Source organism: Chanodichthys erythropterus, chromosome 1 (genome assembly GCF_024489055.1).
Source record: "Chanodichthys erythropterus isolate Z2021 chromosome 1, ASM2448905v1, whole genome shotgun sequence".
Taxonomy (NCBI): domain Eukaryota; kingdom Metazoa; phylum Chordata; class Actinopteri; order Cypriniformes; family Xenocyprididae; genus Chanodichthys; species Chanodichthys erythropterus.
Window position 1 is genome coordinate 33185928 of NC_090221.1, and position 22806 is coordinate 33208733.

A 22806-nucleotide genomic window follows, 5' to 3' on the forward strand; every position below is an offset into this window, starting at 1 on the left:
AATTAATTTTTTAACTGCCTATTTTGGGGCATCATTAACAATGCACCGATTCAGCAGCCCCTTTAAATCGCGCGCTCCCTGCCTCCCCGAGCTCTCGACTATAATTACAAAGTTCACACAGCTAATATAACCCTCAAATGGATCTTTACAAGATGTTCATCATGCATACTGCATGCATGCGTCGGATCATGTGAGTATAGTATTTATTTGGATGTTTACATTTAATTCTGAGTTTGAGGCTATGCTCTGTGGCTAAAGCTAACATTACACACTGTTGGATTTATAAAGAATGAAGTGTTTATGAATTATACAGACTGCAAGTGTTTAAAAATGAAAATAGCGACAGCTCTCTTGTCTCCCTGAATACAGTAAGAAACAATGGTAAATTTAACCACATTTAACAGTACATTAGCAACATGCTAACGAAACATTTAGAAAGACAATTCACAAATATCACTAAAAATATATTGATATCATGGATCATGTCAGTTATTATTGCTCCATCTGCCATTTTTCGCTATTGTCCTTGCTTGCTTACCTAGTCTGATGATTCAGCTGTGTGCAGATCCAGACGTTAATACTGGCTGCCCTTGTCTAATGCCTTGAACATGAGCTGGCATATGCAAATGTTGGGGGCGTACATATTAATGATCCCGACTGTTACGTCAGTCGGTGTTATGTTTAGATTCACCAGTTTTCCGGAGGTCTTTTAAACAAATGAGATTTACATGAGAAGGAGGAAGCAATGGAGTTTGAAACTCAATGTATGTCTTATCCATGTACTGAACTCTTGTTATTCAACTATGCCAAGGTAAATTCAATTTTTGATTTTAGGGCACCTTTAATGCTGCTCTCCATTATACAACTCTCTGTTTGTTGTTACGATGACAGTTTAAAAAGTTACATTTTTAGGCTGGTCTGCCTCAGCGGTCTAACAGCGCTTGTCAATGCCAAAATGATGGCCAATCAGATCAAAGAAGGAGGGGCTTACTATTCACTAAAGATGAGAGTGAATTCTAACGCTTTTACAGTGAAAAACTGCTTGCATGCATGGTGAGATAAGTAGCTGTAAAAGAACATTTTTTAATAATGAATTTAAACCATTTTCAATTAATATTTTTATTTTAAAATAGGCTAATCAATAAAAGTGAGTTTGTGCATATGTCGAAAACCCTTATTATGGAAGCTTGTTTCTATGGAAGCACATGTGTAGCAATATTCAATTTGAAATGTAATATGCAAAATGGCAATGCAATATGTAAAATGGCAATGCATTTCTGTGTTTAAATTTACATTTTCCATTCCATATATGCAATGTTTGGAGCAAAATGATAATTCATATTCAATAATAGAATTTACATTTGCCATTTCCTACACTACGTTTAACAAATAATTTAAACATATATTTTAATGCTTTATAAGTTGCAAAATTAAAATGAAAATGTATTAAAGAAATGATTATATATGTTTAACACGGTCAAGCCAAAATTGTAGCAAAATGATCATTTAAATGTTATTTTTCTTAATGGCATTTACACTTTTTCACTTTTTTTCATTTTAATTAAATGCCCCCGCCTCGCAAGTAGCAAAATTCAATGTGGATTTGAAAATGCATTTCCAGCCGATCAAGTCCCCGCCCCGCCCTGTCAATCACTTCATTAAGGCGGGGCCAGGTGTTGGAAACATGGCGGCAGCAGAGTTATGAAGAGCGAGGCATAAACTGGCAAATGATGCTGATCAAGAACAGAGAAATGTCAATGTTCCTGCAAATTATGCGCTTCTGTCAGTCATAGAACCAGTACGTTATTAGAAGCATAGATATGTATAGATAGGCGTCTCGCAGTGAACGCGCCTGATGCTCGTGAGGTGAGCGCGCTCGCGCAGCTCGAAGTGCTGAAACAGACGCTTCGAGTGAGCGGTGCTTTACAACACGTTCCTTTACTCATAGAAATAATCTTAAACAAAATGTCCGAGATTATTGCTTGCTCTATCAGTATGATGTCTGTTTTTCTCTTTTTTTATCGTTCTGATTGTTTATGCATCATTTATAATAATAAAACTATAGTCCATCTGGATGCTAATGTGTTGTTTATATTAATAATAATAATTTCTATTCGAAAAAAATAATGTTTAAACCTCTCTTTCACACACTAGAAAGCACCCCATCCAGCCCATCTCTAATGCTCCTAAAATTCACTCTGGTGATATCTTGTCTCTCTGGACAGCTACACAGAGTCATTCTTCTCGGTCTGAGCAATGAGTTTTTGTCTTTTTTAAATCTTTTTATTTCTTTTCTTCTATGAAAATTTCATTTTCAGCCATCATGGCACAAAACACTATCAGTTAAAAATAAAAATCACATCAATTACCACTTTTCCAGCAGATGGCGGCAGAGGACCATTTATTGACTCATTTAAGACATTTCCTGTAATATTTTTTTCATGTTTCGCTTTTGAATAAATATTAAACATTATGAAATCAATCGGTTTAAAAATAAACGTTGTCAAGGTGATGTATGAAGTACTCACAAAGTCTCATGAAAAACAATAACTTTTCTTGAGCATGAATTACACAGAAAGTGCTCTCCCTTTATACTCACAGCAGCTTTCAGTCAGTGCAGCTCAAGATCAATGAATTCAGCACACTTTTTGTTCAATGAATCTGTGCATAATAAATCCTTAATTTACAGTGTGTTGATGCTTTAGTATTTAAGTGACTATATTCTGATTATAAACTAAGTATTAAACTATTAAAGCTACCACAGGACATTAAAGATAGCGATACACCAACAAGTGACATTTCACCAGAAGTTTTCCAGCTAGTTTGTATTATTGCGGACATTCTAAAGAACGCTTCATGCATATTAAAGGGCCCAAACTGTGCTAAGAAAATATCCTCAACATCATCACCTGTTCACATGTGCTTTAGTGTGTGAAAGATGGGTTTAGACATGACCAGTTATTTTTGGGACTATATATTATTATTACTATTATTATTATTATTATTACTACAAATAACACTCATTAGCATCCAGGTAGACTACACATCGTTTTATGAATTAAATGATGCATAAACATTAATCAGAACGATAAAAAGAGAAAAAGAGACAACATGCTGATAGAGCAAGCAATAATCTGGGACATCTTGTTTAAGATTATTTTTATGAGTAAAGGAACCTGTTTTAAAGCACCGCTCACTCGAAGCGTCTGTTTCAGCACTTCGAGCTGCGCGAGCGCGCTCACCTCTCGAGCATCAGGCGCGTTCACTGCGAGACGCCTGGCCTATCTATACATATCTATGCTTCTAATAACGTACTGGTTCTATGACTGACAGAAGCGCATAATTTGCAGGAACATTGACATTTCTCTGTTCTTGATCAGCATCATCTGCCAGTTTATGCCTCGCTCTTCATAACTCTGCTGCCGCCATGTTTCCAACACCTGGCCCCGCCTTAATGAAGTGGTTGACAGGGCGGGGCGGGGACTTGATCGGCTGGAAATGCATTTTCAAATCCACATTGAATTTTGCTACTTCATTGCGGGGCATTTAATTAAAATGTAATCGCATTGTGAGTGTAAATGCCATTAAGAAAAATAACATTTAAATGATCATTTTGCTACAATTTTGGCTTGACCGTGTTAAACATATATAATCATTTCTTTAATACATTTTCATTTTAATTTTGCAACTTATAAAGCATTAAAATATATGTTTAAATTATTTGTTAAACGTAGTGTAGGAAATGGCAAATGTAAATTCTATTATTGAATTTGAATTATCATTTTGCTCCAAACATTGCATATATGGAATGGAAAATGTAAATTTAAAAACAAATGCATTGCCATTTTGCATATTACATTTCAAATTGAATATTGTTACACATGTGCTTCCATAGAAACAAGCTTCCATAATAAGGGTTTTCGACATATGCACAAACTCACTTTTATTGATTAGCCTATTTTAAAATAAAAATATTAATTGAAAATGGTTTAAATTCATTATTAAAAAATGTTCTTTTACAGCTACTTATCTCACCATGCATGCAAGCAGTTTTTCACTGTAAAAGCGTTAGAATTCACTCTCGTCTTTAGTGAATAGTAAGCCCCTCCTTCTTTGATCTGATTGGCCATCATTTTGGCATTGACAAGCGCTGTTAGACCGCTGAGGCAGACCAGCCTAAAAATGTAACTTTTTAAACTGTCATCGTAACAACAAACAGAGAGTTGTATAATGGAGAGCAGCATTAAAGGTGCCCTAGAATCAAAAATTGAATTTACCTTGGCATAGTTGAATAACAAGAGTTCAGTACATGGATAAGACATACATTGAGTTTCAAACTCCATTGCTTCCTCCTTCTCATGTAAATCTCATTTGTTTAAAAGACCTCCGGAAAACTGGTGAATCTAAACATAACACCGACTGACGTAACAGTCGGGATCATTAATATGTACGCCCCCAACATTTGCATATGCCAGCCCATGTTCAAGGCATTACACAAGGGCAGCCAGTATTAACGTCTGGATCTGTGCACAGCTGAATCATCAGACTAGGTAAGCAAGCATTGCCATTTTGCATATTACATTTCAAATTGAATATTGCTACACATATGCTTCCATATGTTTCCGCCGACTAATTCTGACTTTTTTCTCGCAGTTGAGTTTACATCTCGCAATTCTGACTTTATAACATGAACTCTTGTTATTTAACTATGCCAAGATAAATTACATTTTTAATTCTAGGGCACCTTTAAATGTTTTGCTACTTCTCATCTCGCATGCTTTCACTGTTAAAAAATGAAGCATCGCGCTGGAATTCATGTTTGGCTTCTGTGAACATAAAACTGTCCTTCTTTGATTTAACTGAATTCAATAATTTTGTATGTGTAACTTTTAAAACTTCTTGTTATATTAACAACAAACAGAGCAGCATCAATATCAAATATTGGGTGGACAATTTGGCAATGCATAATTATTGGGGGGGACTTATCACCATCAATGGTGTTTATGGCCCTGTTTACAGAACAAACGGATCACATCAAATTATCATATCATTTACCTATCGCTATAATATTAAATCAGAACGAATCAAAGAGACAATGTATGCCGCAGCTCAGTATGAAATTCCCAACAGGGCCTCAAAGATCTGTATGGTACATTTTTCACTGGCACAATGATAAAACTTCCACATCCCTCACACAGTTAAAAACATGTTGGCCGGCGGCCCAGTGGCCACATATGGGATTGATTTCACTTTGCAGGTCTTCGTAAACATTTGTCATTTCTTCACGTGACATTGCATAGAAACTGCTGTAAAGACGGCCAGCAGAACAACATCACCCATATGATCTCACAAAACACTGGGGTCTGCAATAATGGATCATTCTCTGACAGCTCATATATCCATCAAGATTTGTGTGTATGCGCTCACGCTGCCAGGTTTCATAATAACATATCCTGACTTGCATAAGTGAATTCTTTCAAAAGTCTTTTTGGCTGCAGCATGAGAAGTGTATGATGATCTATAATGATTCATTGGCTGAGGATCATGAAATAGAGACATTTTCCATCTTTTTAAGAGTGTCTGAACCTATTTAATGGTTTACATAAGCTCTTCATCTTGAGTATTTGAGGGAATAAGGGAAACTATGTGGCTTTGCATTAAAAAAAGACCAGAGGATATCCAAATGCGTTTGAGAAGATGAACATTCAATCTTTTGAATGTCTATGCTCTGGCTGAAACACAAACACTAAAAATATGTTTCAAATAACATAAGAATGCACAATAACTTTCCATAAGAATCTAAAATAGTCTAGATCACACAGACAAATGATCATTTAGAGAGGAAGGCAGCCAGCCACAAATTAGACAGTCAGCTTCGAGGAATTTGAAACTGACCGTCTAGCTTTTAAAATGCTGTTTTGATCACAAATTGGATTCAACTGTTGTAAAATACATATTTATTTTGTTTACAGCTATAAAATACCTGAAATTGCCTCAGAAACTACTTGGACAACTACGTTATATAACAAAATATCTAGTGGTATAACTATAATAAAATATAAGTATTCAAATATAGGTGGCATTAAATATAAAGAAAGATAGAATAAGCATACTTTTAAAAAAACAGTTCGATAGGTTTTAAATGATGAGAAAAAAGATACAACCATTCAAAATGGAGATCTTAAAACAGTAAGTATTGTGCCACTTAATAGTTGTCAAACATTAGATGAACATGCTCATTGATGAATGACACATGTGTTTACCTGTATGAGCTTGAGGTGAACTGACATCATATGTCCACTAAAATCACCAAAACCAAAGACTTAAATATAAAAACAAGGTGCATTCATTTTACTTATAAATGGGAGAAAGTGCAACACGCAATATGGAGGAATAAGTGACGCCTTCTAAATAAAAGACCCACTGCAATCAGTTTTCTGAGACATGCGCTTAGGACTGTACATGCATGTCTTGCCTGAAAAATAAACTTTTTAATGCTATTCGAGCATAAGAAACTACATTTATGAGACAATTGTTGTCAGATTTCATTGGTGATTTCAAGTATGAAATTTGATCGTATAAGCTTGGTGAACAGCATTGGAGAATTTGATATTTTATATATTTTGTTTTCTAATTTAGTGGCATTCTAAGTGCAGCTTATGTGTCCAAATGCGTTTTGCGACCACTGTGTGTAAGATGTCACAGATTCACCTGTGTGTGTGAAATACCGTCTCAATATGGTTTCAGGTAAGTTTATCATTTTATAGACAATTGCTGTTTATTCACTAAAAAAACTACATTTTGTACTGATCATATTGAGAATCTTAAAGGTAGGGTAGGCAATTTGTTTTATAAACACATTTTTTTATACTGGTTGATTGAAACTGTCTTCACATCCTGATAGCAATCAATAATAGAAGATAGATGGTCTAAATATTAAAACATGTGCATATATGTTCTGTGGAAGTCCAAGGACCAAATAAATGTTCGTCCAAACATTGCATTCGGTGCCTGTCTACACATGTATTTCCATACCTCCATGCACCCTGCTCGTGCAGACATCACACGTCTTCAGCGCATTTCGTAAGGTTATGTAGAGTTGTAGACAGACAGTCACTGAGTGCCACAAACAAACAGCAGCCGCCTTTTGTAGTTCCCCCTGAACCAAAACAATGAGCTTATGCTACGTTCATGCCATGTTGTAACCATAATTATGAGACGGCAACCCGTGAGGTTCTAACCATAGCTGTTTGTTCTTAGACTCAGATTTATGCGTTTCTATGTCAGCACTATCAACGCCGAAATGAATCTGCAGCAGTCAGGTAGTACAACTAGAGCTCTGTAAGTTGTTTACGTTCAGTATTATTGTAATGTTATGTGCTTTGAGACATGAGGTAATTTAATGCTGTACGTCTAATCTTGTGATGCTTTGCAGACTCTGTTGTGTGCGTTCATGTGTTTTGGAGGAGGCGTGGCTTTGGAGAGCGTTCTGAGGATAGGGTGGGATCTTATGCTTAGCTTGTGAATGCTAGCTTCTCTGAAATTGCCTACCCTACCTTTAAAGGTAGAGGCATGCTAAACATGGCCAAAGTTTCAAAACACGAGTTGGACGTATGACAGAGTATTTCTGTGCCAAAAATACTCTTCCAAATCCTCATAAACTTTGCTGTCTTTTTTTCGAGTATGGGCCTTTGTAACGTCATAAAGGTCGGAAATTCCTTTTACAGGCACTTCCCCCGGAAGAGCGCGAGCGCACACATCGACCAGTGTGAGACAGCAAGAGCACACCCATCAATGTGTTCGGCAATCAACAATGTCACCAAAGAAGTGTGTTTTTGGTTGTGAGGGAAAGATAACCTTGATTCCCAAAGAACCCAGCGTTAAGAGGAGCTGAGAGTTTTGTGCTCACGCATTGCATTGATGCGCTCTCGACATTTGTTATTAAAATAACCATAGAAACTGATAGTTTCTTTTTTATTGGTTAAAATGAATGGAGAATATCTTGTGTTTTTCCGTGGTTGCTCGAGACCCCAGGATCGGCGCTTATGGTCTCATAAACAAGGCCCAGTTCTACGCTGGATTTACAAATCGTTTGAAACTGAAAGTTGGAGCGGTCACAGCGATAATGATCCCGTGACTCTCACACGGCACGCCTCCAGGCGCTCGGCTGTCTTCGGAAAGACTTGGTATAGTGTATGTATCTTTTATAAATATGATAAAAACTAAAGACTTTTTGGAGATATGAAGGATGCACTACTACTCTATAGGTACTCAAGATTAACATGAGATTGGCAGAAACTGTGTGTGATACCCCCCCTTTAAGTTATCAATTGAACATTTGATAAATGCTGTTTTGTTGGACAAACATAGAGTTTGATCCTTGTATCCTTGAAACATGCCCATTACCTGCTTGACTTCTTGGCTGTAGTTTTCTGAGAAGGGAATCCCATCATGCCACACACCACACGAGAGTTCTTGGTGGTCCAGCCAGTGTTGCAGATGTGACCCCATCCTTCTTTAAACTTCACCTCTATTACTCCCTCCGTCACAGGCATACGGCCGGCATGGGCACCTGAGAGCGGACGCAGACGAATCTTCTCCATACGGTTTTCATCCACCTGCATCTAAAACAAATGCAACTCTACATCAGGACAGGTAAATGTGATACAGGATATATACTTCGAGACCAGTTTTATAATGTGTTTTTTCAAGTATGTGTTGAAGAAGATGAGATGAAGTCCAGTACGTCTTTCTGATAGATATGTCTTTCTAGTTTAACTAGTGAGCTACAATCTCCAAATTAAATTTCATGCAGTATTCCGTGAGTTTTTATAAAACGAGCCCCTCTGTTCAGCTCATGCTAGACACAAATCATCTCACATGAGCGTTTTGGATCACTGCGCTAAGCGGCCAAACCACACCGTCATTGTGCATTGGCTAGAACACAAACTCTCTCCACCATTTACACAAGCACTTCCAAATGTCTGGCCAGCACAGTCCACAGAGTCTGCTGAGCACCTTGCCATGAGACAATCAACTGAAATCTGAATTTGGAACTTGGGTCTCAATCTCAACCAAAAGCTCAACTGCACGTCAACGTAGCAGCAAACCACATCTGTACCAGTCATCTTTCTGGTGCAATGCATTTTGAGAGATTAATTGTGTTGAACTTCTGACCTCTTGGCAGACAGTTTAGTTCTTTTTTTTATATATAATGGGAAAAAATATATTAATATTGTTAACAAGTTCACATATAATCTTTGAATTGTACAGGATATAAACATATTTGGCTTGCTGTCCTTGGTGGAAGGCTTGAGCTCAAGACTTGTTCTGAAACATGAAGTAACACCAAGGACTTTCCTGACTCGGATAGAGAAAACCAGAAGAGAAGGTGGAGTTGCAGGAAAACTTTTGCAGTGCTAAGGTAAGCGATGGCTTATATAGATGTCCTCTGATGATGATTGTCTGGATTAAATGAACACGTTCCTCCCGAACTTTTGATATAAATTCCATTTAAAGTGGATAAAAAATAACTGACAAATGTGTTCACAAAAGATGCAAGAATGAGAGTTCATGTGGATTATTAGGAAAATGCATACACTACCACATGTGGGGAAATTTTTGTCTGTTTGTCCCCATGAGGAAAACAGCTTATAATATATGAAATGACATTTCAACACCAAACATGCATTTACGAAATAAATAGTGAGCACATTATAACTAACACTGAAAGATCTGTGTTCCTCGGGAAGAATATTCTTCTTGTCAATCTCTGTTTTGGAAAACATTTGTAAATTTGGATGTGAAATCAGTCATTTGCAACATTCCAGTAAAGTCTGACACATCTGATTGTGCGTAGTGAAGCAAAAACAGCAGAGGTTGCCAGAGGTTTGTCTGACACCCACTCGTGTTCTCCGTGTTCCTTCTGCCTTCTGGACAAGAACACAGAGAACCTTGGCATGCATACTGAGCTGCGGCACTTCTGCATGTCCTCAACTCTCCAGCTTTTTGGTCACTAATTCTCCAAGCTCTTGTATCTCTACATCTGTCTCTCTTTCTCTGGTGTGTTTCCAGCACACAGGCAGATCATCAGAGACTAATTTACAACTGAGCAAATACTTTGAGTTGGAGCAGAGTGACTCTGGCTGTGGACTCATTATGTGGATGTGGATCAGGGAGAAAGAGAGAGAACATGGGGGAAAGGGGGCTGAGAGAAAAATTAAGGAAAAAGTGAAGAGATAAAAGCATTCTGCAAACAAGACCGAAAGTTGCTAGGGTGTTCTGGCTGGTGCAAGGTGGTTGCTTATTGCTCCAGGTCACGAGAACTCATATTAGACTGCTTTGAAATGTAACAGCCACACTGAGCAATTGAGTTTGCCAGAATCAGTGGCATGACATTTGATAAAGTGATCTTTTACCTCAATGATGTTGGAATCTGCAAAGCCCGGAAGTCTCTCGTCTTTACAGACTACCCCTGCGTCCTCCTGGTGCGTGCAGTCACTGTTCCCCCAGCCACGGGACACACATTTCTCAATGCTGTTTTCCGATCCTCCACACATGACATTATCCAGCCAGATTTTACCTGCAGGGACATGGGTCTTTACCAGCCAAGTCAGCTTACATGAGATTCAGACACTGATTTCCAGAAAATAACTAAACAGCACAAACCCGGCAAACTACAATAAAAATTTCATTTTTAACTCACCATTGCCCACTCCATACTTGGCGCTGTGCGACCAGCTTAGTGCCTCCACGAACCCTAGATGGCGACATAGAACATGAGCGTTGGCCAAGGTGAAGTCATCATCGCAGATAGTTCCCCACTCTCCGTTGTAAAACACTTCCACTCTCCCTTCGTTGTGTTTGCGGGGGTATCCGGCCAGACGAAACTTAATTTTTCCATCCTGTGAGGGTGAGGGGGTCTGGCCGAGACAGGAGGGCAGCCAGACGGACCATAGCACCAAGGCAATCACCGTATCCCACAATCCACCTCTCAGCATGGCTTGAACGTGTGAGAGATGAAGAGAATAAAAGAAACCAAAAGAGAGAGTGTTATATATACATTCATTTACAAGGTTTTAAAATGTGCGCGAAATGATTTCCATGAAACAGAGCAGGGCTGAAATACTATTAAACACTTTTTGTTAATTTTTTTTTTAAATATCATCACTGTCAAAATATACCAGGTTGAAAAATCTTCAAATATCACTCAAGTTATAAAGTTCTTTTTAAATACTTATAAACAGTGTTGGGTGTAATGCATAAGTAATTACTGTAATTTAATTACTTTTCTTTTCCCTTCCCTTGAAAAAGTAAGGGATTACTTTTAATTTTTCTGTAATTTAATTACAGTTACTTATGTAACTGCATGAAATACAGTATAGACTATAGAACAATATGAAAACAATTTAACATCAAAATTTAATGTCTAGTGATAAAATGTTATGTTCTTAATGTAGTCAAACCTTCTCTCTTTAAATACTTTGGTCAGATCAAGAATAATTTATGCAACCTTTAACCAAATTAGCCGTTACCCTTTCTCCAATGGTAAGACATACAGACCCTCTTATCTCCCTATAATAATACGATCTCTGGCTCCGGAGCACGCCTCCGAAACCAGACAAAAGAGATGTACATTTAGGACTGCGCATGTGCATTAGCTTGATCCAGCTTTTTGTCATGATTTGAGCGTTTAGAAACAAAATTTATGAAAAGTTGTTGTCAGATTTCATTGGTGATTTCAAATATGAAATTTAATCAAAAGCTTGGCAAACAGCTTTGGAGAATTTGATGTTTCCCCATTAAAAAGGGATAGGAGTTACACTTGCATGCCGAGAGGCGTTTCAAAGATGGCCGCCGAGTGAAATGACTTGTCTTAAAGGGACATTGGTGTAATTAGTAGCCTAAAATAATCTAATTACACTGCTGAATATGTAATTAGTAGCTACATTCTAAAATTGGGTGGGTTATTTTTTACCCAGACTACTGGGTTCTGCCTGTTGGGTCATTTAGTAACTTGAAATTTAAAACCGGATCGGTTTGTCAACGGTCATTTTGTCCTGAAAGAAAACGTCCCGAGTTCAGTTCAGCTTTTATGAAGAGACACGATCGCTTTATGATTATATGATATTCTCAAACGAGGTGGCGTTGCAAGTTTTTAACTATATAAAAACTATTTTATTAATTAATCAGGCGTTATAGCACTACTACTTGCTACAATCACATTTTCCTTGACAGTGCCATTGAATCATGATGCCCTTTCGTGAATGAATCATTCTTTTGAGTCGGTTCTTTTCAATGAATAGGTCAACCATAGACTGTAAAGAGGTCAACACGTTTCGCGAATCAGTTTAAATCATCCACAAGCTGAATCGTTTGACTCGGTGTTTCGGTAAAATAGTAACAAGAACACAGAAAACAAACAGAGCGCTGAATAAACTGGATATTTACCTACTACAATGATATCAAACCAGCAAATACATCGTATCTACTGTCAATGACGAAGAAGATCATTAATTCAACTCCCTGTGAAGCTTGCGAATGACTCTGTCCTAACGGTACGTTAGCCTGAACAGTTTCCAACTAAAAAAGTACCACGATATTACCTTGAATTGGACATAAACACGGCAACTGGCAATAATATTGTGTGAAATTGTTCTGTTTTCTATGAAATGTGTATTAGACTGAACTTAGAGAAAACGTCCTGATGTTATCTTCGTCAATAACTTTAAGGTTTGTATTAACTTGTATATAAAATAATTACTTTACAGCCAAAAATCATTCGTAGTTTTTATCCTATTTTAATAAGTTTACAGTTGTTTGATCCACTAACGTTATCGTTTCCTAGGTTAGCTTCGCCAGCACTGCAGACCGAGCGAGAGAGACGCGACGCGGCCATATTGAAGTATCTCCCGTTAAGCATAAATAACCATTTATGAGGTAAAATTAGCCCAGCTTTTAGTCAAATTAGCTGACGTTGGGTTAAATTGTGCAACCCAACCTGCTGGGTTAAAACGGGTTACTTTAACTTAGCATGTGTTCTTTTGTCCAATATTTCCTCAGTGCTGGGTTGCCACTTGGGTTGTTTTTAACACCTCCATTAGTGTAGTAGTAGTTTTAAAAAAAAAATCATAGTAGCTTAGCCAATACTGCATGCTTATAAAATTAAATGTGCAGTACTTAACTGTGCATGCATGTCAGTATCCATTTAAAGAGCATAATGTAGTTCAGATGTTTCCAAACTTGGATTTACACAAATTACATCTGACCACAAGTTGGATACACTACTAGCAAATATTCCTCAATATCTTTGAACATCGTCTTAACTCTAATTATACAATTACAGATTCATGTTTAAGATTGCAAAACTCATTCATCAATAGTATTTCATCTTAGTGTGAAGAACATTTGAATAATCTGAAGAATCTTTTTTTCTATTATAAAGAAACTGTTGTGCAATGGTTCATGGATATTAAAATTTCTTCGTAGAACAGATGCCAATATCTATATTTTCATTTTTATATAATATCCACCAAAGATATGAAACAAATAAATTTAAATAAATGCATTTAAATAAAATAATGTTATGGCATCCATGCTCACTTACCTAAATCCAGGAGACAGAAACTTGCACAGGTTTTCTGATAAGCCAAGTGGTTGTGGGCTCAGATCAGATCTTATCACAGTTTGATCAGTCAGTGGAAGTTTAGAGCATCAGGGGAAATCACAGGACGCAGTTGCAGTCTGCAGAGAGAGAGAGAGAGTGAGCTTGCGGGATGCAGAGGTTGAGCTGGGACTGCCGAGTATCTGCCCGTTTCACAGGTTTATTAAGAGGAGGCAGGTCTTGTGTAGAGGTCTCTCTCAGAGTCAGTGAATGGAAATGTCGCGTCATGTCCTCTCCATTTCTGGCAGATGTTTTTTTGTTTTTGTTTTAAATCTAGAAAAGCCTCTCTGAGGATGCATGAGTGCAAGCAGCAGGAGGAGGGATGATCAAGCATTTTCTCCACTCTCTCCTTTTAATGATATTATATTTCATATGCAGTTATTCTTGCATAAACATAAAATAATTAAAGGCCAACAGCATATTCTTGACTTGACAATTGGACACCTCACCTGTGCCTGTGTAGTAGTCAACAATCCTCAGCTCAGCTGACAACTAAGAAACAGCGCCATCTTTTGGGCACTAGTACATAGTGCCTAGAAGTTGGTGAAAAAAAAAAAAAAAATTCTTTCATCATTTACTCACCTTCATGTCTTTCCAAACCCGTAAGACTTTCTTTCATCTTCGGAACACAAATGAAGATATTTTTAATAAAATTTATGAGATGACAGCTACACAATTACCACTTTGACTCATAAAGAGATTGTAAAACTAATACATCTTAATTGAGCAGTTCAGTCTTTTATGGAGAGACATGATCACTTTATATGATTATATGATATTCTCAATAGCGAGGTGGCGTCGCAAGTTTTCAACTATATAAAAACTATTTTATTGATTAATCAGCGGGCTTTTTAGCAATGTTACTCACTAAAATCACATTTTCCTTGACAGTGTCATTGAATCACGATGTCCTCACTCTTTTGAGTCGGTTCTTTTCAATACATACAGGTGCTGGTCATAAATATCGTGAAAAAGTTAATTTTTTTATTATAAATTCTTTTAAAAAATGAAACTTTCATTTATTCTAGATTCCTTACATGTAAAGTAAAACATTTCAAAAGGTTTTTTTTTTTTTTTTAATTTGTTGATTAGAGCGTACAGCTAATGAAAGTCCAAAATCCAGTATCTCAAAATATTAGAATATTTACATTTGAGTTTCATTAAATTCAATTCAATTCAGTTTTATTTATAAAGCACATTTAAAATCAGCCTAAGCTGGCCAAAGTGCTGTACATAGAGATTAAACGAAGAGGAGAAAGAAGAACATAAAAAAAAAATAAAAAAAAATTAATTATCAACAGTTAAAAGCGCAAGAAAAGAGATGTGTTTTAAGCATGGATTTAAATTCAGCAAACGTAGAGGCAGTTCTGACTGGTGGTGGCAAGCTATTCCACAGCTTAGGGCCCGCTACTGCGAAAGCTCGGTCTCCCCTGCATCGCAGACGGGATCGTGGTACCAATAAAAGACGACTATTTTGGGATCTAAGTGATCTCGAAGGATTATACATAGTAATCAAATCAGATAAATATTTAGGAGCTAAATTATTGAGGGCTTTGTAAACGAATAGCAAAGTCTTATAGTTGATACGGTGTCGTACTGGCAGCCAGTGCAGAGAACGTAGGATTGGTGTAATATGGTCATATTTGCGGCTACCTGTGAGTAGACGGGCTGCCGCATTTTGGACCATTTGAAGGCGAGAAATGAAAGAGAGAGGTAACCCGGAGTACAGAGAGTTACAGTAATCGAGTCGAGTTGAGATAAAAGCATGGATGACTATTTCCAAACTTTTCCTGCTTAGGAAAGGTTTGACTTTAGCTAATTTGCGAATATGATAAAAGCTGGTACTAACTATGGTGTTAATTTGTTTGTCTAATTTAAGACCATTATCTAGGTGAAATCCTAGATCTTTAACATCTGAGGTAAGATAAGGTGTGAGGGTACCAAGGTTGATAGAATCTTCATCTGGGTGCTCTTTTGGCCCAAACTGAATGATCTGGGTTTTATCGTCATTGAGTATCATAAAATTATTTGTAAGCCATAATTTGAGTTCATGCAGGCAAGCTTCTAATATCTTGTATGCCGAGTTATCCTTACATTTAATAGGTATGTAAAGTTGTGTGTCGTCAGCGTAGCAGTGATACGACACCCCAAATTTATGCATAATTGATCCCAGGGGTAACATATACAGCGAAAATAATAACGGTGCTAAGATTGATCCTTGGGGTACACCACAGGTAACGTGGGCCACGGAGGAAGAATGAACACCTAAATTGACTGTGAATCTTCTGTTTGACAAAAAAGATTGAAACCATTTCAACACTGTACCAGTGATACCAATCGAGTGTTCAAGCCGAGATAGAAGAATCTTGTGGTCAACAAAATCAAAAGCAGAGCTCAAATCTAAAAGCACTAAGGCCAAGGTATCACCAGCATCTGTGGCCATTAAAATATCATTGAGAACTTTTAAAAGAGCCGACTCAGTGCTATGAAGGGTTTTAAAGCCGGATTGAAAAATATCAGAGATAGAGTTGATTTGCAGGTAGTTCCTCAATTGTATAAAAACAGCTTTTTCAAGAATTTTGGATAAAAACGGCAAATTAGAGATGGGTCTGTAATTTGCATATATTGCAGAGTCAAGTACTGTTTTTTTTGAGGATAGGAGTCACAGCAGCTAGTTTAAAACAGGCTGGAAATTACCATCCCTACAGTATAAATTCCGGGTATCTCTTGTTCTTTGAAACCACACTAATGGCAATGGTTCAGGAGACAATCATTGACACCCTCCACAAAGAGAGTAAGTCACAGAAGGTCATTACTGAATGGGGTGGCTGTTTACAGAGTGATGTATCAAAGCATATTAAATGCAAAGTTGACTGGAAGGAAGAAATTGGGTAGGCAAAGGTGCACAAGCAACAGGGATGACCACAAGCTTGAGAATACTGTCAAGTAAAGCCGATTCAAACACTTGGGAGAGCTTCACAATGAGTCAAATGAAGCCGGAGTCAGCGCATCAAGAGTGACCACACTCAGACTTTAAAAGTAAATTTTGCATTTCATGTTGAAATCATGGTCCTAGAGTCTGAAGGAAGACTGGAGAGGCACAGAATCCAAGCTGCTTTGTGGGAAGTTTCTGAAGTCAGTAATGATTAGGGGGGCCGTGACATCTGCTGGTGTTGGTCCATTGTGTTTTATCAAGTGCAAAGTCAATGCAGCCATCTTCCAGGAGATTTTGGAGCACTTTATGCTTCCATCTGCTGACAAGCTTTATGGAGATGCTGATTTCCTTTTCCAGCAGGACTTTAGCACCTGCCCACAGTGCAAAAACCACTTCCAAGTGGTTTGCTGACCATGATATTACTGTGATTTTTTGGCCAGCCAACATACCTGACCTGAATCTATGGAAAGATGAGAAACAGTCAATCCAACAATATACAGATGATCTGAAGGCTCAATAGTGCCTCAGCAGTGCCACAGGCTGATCACTTCCATGCCACACTTCACTGATGCTGTAATTTGTGTCATTTGCTGTATTATGTGCTGCCGAAGTATTGAGTGCACAAATGAACATACTTTAAAGAACTTGAACTTTTCTGTTTTGAAAATCCATTTTTTGATTGAAAATATTCTAATATTTTGAGATACTGGATTTTGGACTTTCATGAGCTGTACGCTCTAATCATCAAAATGTAAAAAAAAAAAAAAAAAATTGAAATGTTTTACTTTACATGTAGGGATTCTAGAATATATGAAAGTTTCATTTTTAAAAATAATTTACAATAAAGAAATGAACTTTTTGATGATATTCTAATTATATGACCAGCACCTGTAGGTCAACACGTTTCACGAATCAGTTTAAATCATCCACAAGCTGAATCATTTGACTCAGTGTTTTGTTAAAATAATAACAAGAACACAGAAAACAAACAGAGCGCTGAATGAAGTGGATATTTACCTACTATAATCAATTGATATTAAACCAGCAAATACATCGTATCTACTGTCAGTGATGAAGAAGATTGTTAATTCTAACTCCCTGTGAAGAAGATTGTTAATTAACTCCCTGTGAAGCTTGCAAACGACTCTCCTGTACTACAGGTAGCCTGAACAGTTTCCAACTAAAAAAGTAGCACATTTCCTTGAATTGGACATAAACACAGCAACTGGCAATATACTTTGTGAAGATGTTTTGTTTTCTAGGAAATATGTTTTAGACTGTTATTGACTGTTAATATTTTAATATTTATAAAATATTAAATAATATGACTTTCAGGCAAGTTATTTCACTCGGCTGCCATCTATGAAATGCCTCTCATACAAGTCCATAGACATAATAAATACATGGCTAAATCAGTCATGCAAGTTTAGCTACTATGTCTTTGAATAGGGAAACATCAAATTCCAAAACTGTTCACCAAACTTACAATTAAATTTTTATATTTGAAATCACCAATGAAATATGACAACAAATTTTGTTTCTATACTCTCAAATCATGTCAAAAAAAAAAAAATTTCTGTAGTGTGTAACTTGTAGGTATATACATTATATTTGTTCAGCCTGTTACTGAACAAGAACTTTGGTTGTATGTGTGTTTGTATCGGGGGAGTTTCCTCCGAGGAGGCAAAGGAGACAGTGTCTCCTTAAAAAAAAAAAAAACTGGATGAGAAAATAATCGATATTACAAAAATAAAACAAGGCAAATATTACAAAATATGACATTAAAAAGTGTAAAAGTCACTAGTTTTTATAAAGTAATATCCGACACAGCAACTCCCGCAGATAAGGTTACAGCGGGAGTCCACCTCTTTCGTGCCTCCTCGCAGCTCATTGGCTTATAACAGATCCCCCTAAAGTGTCCGCTGGGTTTGGTTTGCTACTCAAAATTAGCCCTAAGCTAGCTCAATCGCGTTTCAAGGGAGTCTCCTGGTAAAAATCATGTTCCGGGTACTAAATACCATGTTTTTTGGGCTTGGCATTGCCTCCATCGCACTATGATTGGATATGAATGGTTCATACAATAAATCCCGCCTCTTGTTTTTGTGCTTGTTCTAGAATCGACTTGAATGAAGCCAATAGCCCCTTTCACACATACAGTCTTTACTGGTAAAGTACAGGTAAGAGATCATGTGTGAACAGGACCTTTTCAAAAATATAGTTAAATTTACCAGTAAGGGAAGTTGTAACATTACCAGAAAATTACCGGTAATATGCTCTGTTTTGTAGTGATTTAGAGCACAGCAGAACTCGTTCAGATAAAGGCTTATTAATTAAAGTTCCTATCAAAAAAATGTATTGTATTAAAACGGCAGCTATAAAAAAAAGCCAGTGTTGAGCAGCAAACAGGTATTTGAAGCTTCTGGTGTCTCTGGAGTCTTGAGAACCTCACCATGCAGGCTGGCAGTCATGCGTAAAGATGCATTTTAGACACCACTAACCAAACCTAACAAAGAGAAACATTTACAGTGGGTGTAGAAATACATTTTCAAACAGTTTTATTGCTGTGGTGTTTTTTTGCAGCATGGGATAGTGCACAGTGCATTGTACAAATAGTGCATTGTACTATGCACTATCCTCCTTTTTATACCATAGCTGAAAATGGCCAGTTATGAGCTCCACATATCTTGCAAAAGTAATTTTAATACCCTCCATCTCACTTCCCAGTATTCCAGCCCAAATCATCACCCACCAGCTCCTTGCTGATGTCGCAGTCTTGTTGGAATGTGGTGGCCATTCACCAACCATCCAGAAATCCATCTATTTAGACCATCCATTGTAGTATGGCATTAGTCAGTGAATAAAACTATTTAAAAATGAGTCTTCCGTTATTTCTACACCCACTGTAAATGTTTCTCTTTGTGAGGTTTGGTTTGGAGTGGCTGAAATGCATCTTTACGCACAACTGCCAGCCTGCATGGAGAGTTTCTTGAGACTCCAGAGACACCAGCAGCTTCAAATACCTGTTTGCTGCTCAACACTGGCTTTTTTTAATAGCTGCCCTTTTAATACAATTTTTTTGACAGGAACTTTCCTCAATAAGCCTTTATCTGACCGAGTTCTGCTGTGCTCTAAATCACTCACAAATCTTATGATAATTCGATAATCTCCATTCAGTTTCACACAATATTAGTTGTTTTCATGCCTTTTGCACAACATTGCACCATTTCATGCTTTTCATCTTCAGAAAGATCTTTCTTCCTCTCCATATTGCATGAGAACTGTGACTTGCTTAATAATGTGGAACAACCTCTAAGTAAAGTTTCCATAGACCTGGCAAATTATTTTGTTTGAGATTGATACCAGTTATCTAAAAAGACATGGATAAATAAACAAACAATCTCTTAGAAAAACTAAAATCTGAATGTTTATTGTACAGAAATCTTACTGATTTGTCTCTTGCATAATAATTTGGAACGCAGTGTATAGACACACATTCATGGAATGAGTTACAATCAGTAGTTACAACAGACTTCTAGTTCCCAGCATGCTTTGCTTCTGACTGTTAAAGGAGAGTAAATGTTAAAATTAAGTGCTATTTCATTTGTTTTGCTCAATATAGGGGAAGATCTGTTAGTGATTAAAGTTGTATTATCTTTTTGGAATTTAAAAGGTTTTCTGGTATGTATGCGTTTTTGAGACTATAATAACAATTAATACTGTAATAACACCATTAAGACTATAATAACTTTATTTAAAAAGTAACAGCTGTGCACACTATAGCACAGTGATAGTCTCTTTGGTAGAAACTTTAGTACATGCAGGTGTGCTTTTGTTACCTAACTTGAAAATATTAAACATTTAAAATATAATTATAAAATATAAGAAATGTGTTACATAACATTTTACCATATATGTGTTTATACTGCATGAGTAAATACATCTGCAATATATTATGCATGCAGTACCATATCACATATAAAATCTATATATTAAGTATATTACTGAATATAAAATGACATACATTATGATATATTAGTAAATATTTTCAAATATACTGTTAAATCATGTAATATATAATATATTTATATTATTGTCAGGACTGAAAACTCGAGATTCAATTGCAAGTGACAAAACTCCTTTATTAAGGAAATGCACCAGAAAAAGTGAACAACGTGAGTGGTCGGAAGACTGTGGTACAGCTGGTTCTTTGGCGGCACAGGGACTACAATGGGCTGATCCCCAAACGCAATCCAGCGCTGATCACCAGACAGATAAACATCCACTCTGAACAGCGGCGGAACTCCAGACGAGAAACATCCACTCAGAACAGCGGCAGGAACCCAGGAAACGAAAGGCAGAACTGAAAGGAACACAGCGTGAGCACACAGAACAATCCGACAACGAACGAACAAACACAGAGACACTAAATAGCAGTGCCGTAGAACTGACAACGGCTGTAGGAACCCTGCTGGAGGTCGATTGGAAGTCTTACCAACAGCGCAAACTGAACAGGCCAAAACAAAACCATGAATATCTCGAGCCGTCGAAGGCCACCAGAATCGTTGCTTAACCAAATAAGCGGTACGATTAACCCCTGGATGACAAGCGACCCTGGAACAATGACCCCAACGGATAACATAGGACCGCAAGTTCTCAGGCACAAATAAACGACTCGGTGGACAACCGGACGGAGGCGATACCACTTGTAAGGCACTGCGGACCTTCGATTCGATCTCCCAAATGACCGCAGAAATGACCAGTCTCTCCGGTACGATGGAATCGGGAGACGACGGACGCTCGGAACGATCAAAAATACGAGACAAGGCATCGGGCTTGGTGTTTTTGGAGCCCGGGCGGTACGAGATGGAAAAAAATCAAAACGACCGAAAAAAAGAGCCCACCGAGCCTGCCTAGAGTTAAAGCGTTTAGCGGATCTAATGTACTCTAGGTTCTTGTGATCGGTCCAGACGATAAAAGGTACCCCCGACCCCTCTAACCAATGAAGCCACTGTTCCAAGGCCAACTTAACTGCCAACAGCTCTCTGTTACCAATATCGTAGTTGCGTTCGGTGGGAGTCAAATGATGGAAAAAATAAGCGCAAGGGTGCATCTTACCGTCCGCAGAAGAACGCTGGGAGAGAACCGCTCCAGCCCCAACCTCTGACGCGTCGACCTCCACCACAAACTGACGAGAGGGATCAGGGGTCACCAAAATGGGAACCGAAACAAAGCGGCTTTTTAAGTTGGAAAAAGCAGCCTCGGCTGCACTAGACCACCTGAACGTCAGCTTGGTGGAGGTCAAGGCAGTCAAAGGAGCGGCCAGCTGGCTGTAATTGCGAATAAAACGCCGGTAAAAATTGTCAAAACCCAGAAACCTCTGTAGGGCCTTACGGGAGTCTGGAGTTGGCCAATCCACCACAGCCTGAATCTTGTCGGGATCCATACGCACTCCCTCGGACGACACGATGAACCCCAAGAACGGAACTGACTGTGCATGAAAAACGCATTTCTCCGCCTTGACAAAAAGCCCATTCTCTAGCAGCCTCTGAAGCACTCGTCTGACATGCTGAATGTGTTCCTGGAGAGACGAAGAAAAAAAAAAAAAAAAAAAAAAAAAAAAAAAAAACAATATGTCATCCAGGTAAACAAATGAACTGATCAACCATGTCTCTCAGCACGTCATTGATGAGTGCTTGGAAGACCGCGGGAGCGTTGGAAAGCCCAAAAGGCATAACCAAGTATTCAAAGTGCCCCCGGGGGGTATTAAAAGCGGTCTTCCATTCATCCCCCTCCCTGATGCGAACCAAATGATAGGCGTTGCGGAGGTCCAACTTAGTAAAAAAGGAAGCTCCCTGCAACCGCTCGAAAGCTGAAGACATCAGCGGCAAAGGATACGTATTCTTTGCTGTGATGTTATTCAACCCCCGATAGTCAATGCAAGGCCGCAGGGAACCATCCTTCTTACCCACGAAGAAAAACCCCGCGCCCGCCGGAGATGAGGAAGGGCGGATGATCTTGGCTGCTAAAGAATCAGAAATATATTTCTCCATGGCCTCCCTCTCCGGAACGGAAAGAGAGTATAACCTGCCCTTAGGCGGAGACGTACCTGGCAATAAGTCTATGGCACAGTCATAGGGACGATGCGGAGGAAAAGAGGCAGCTTGAGACTTACTGAACACTTCCTTCAGGTTCAGGTACTCCTTGGGCA

General features: G+C 38.0%; 1 protein-coding gene across 2 annotated transcripts in view; it reads right to left on the bottom strand.

Annotated features, from left to right (window-relative positions):
- The window catches only part of loxl3a (lysyl oxidase-like 3a), a 33923-nt gene extending 20158 nt beyond the window's left edge, over nt 1-13765 (bottom strand). The window contains exons 1-4 of one of the 2 annotated variants that reach the window (XM_067383134.1): nt 13607-13765; nt 10706-11002; nt 10419-10582; nt 8407-8624 (exon numbers count right to left, since the gene is read on the bottom strand). In XM_067383134.1, coding sequence (XP_067239235.1) covers nt 8407-8624; nt 10419-10582; nt 10706-11000 — 677 coding nt within the window. In that variant the 5' untranslated portion in view covers nt 11001-11002; nt 13607-13765. Of the gene's footprint in view, nt 1-8406; nt 8625-10418; nt 10583-10705; nt 11003-13606 lie in introns of those variants that run through there. The other variant, XM_067383141.1, reaches the window with a different exon arrangement.
- Between the last annotated feature and the right edge of the window lie 9041 nt (nt 13766-22806).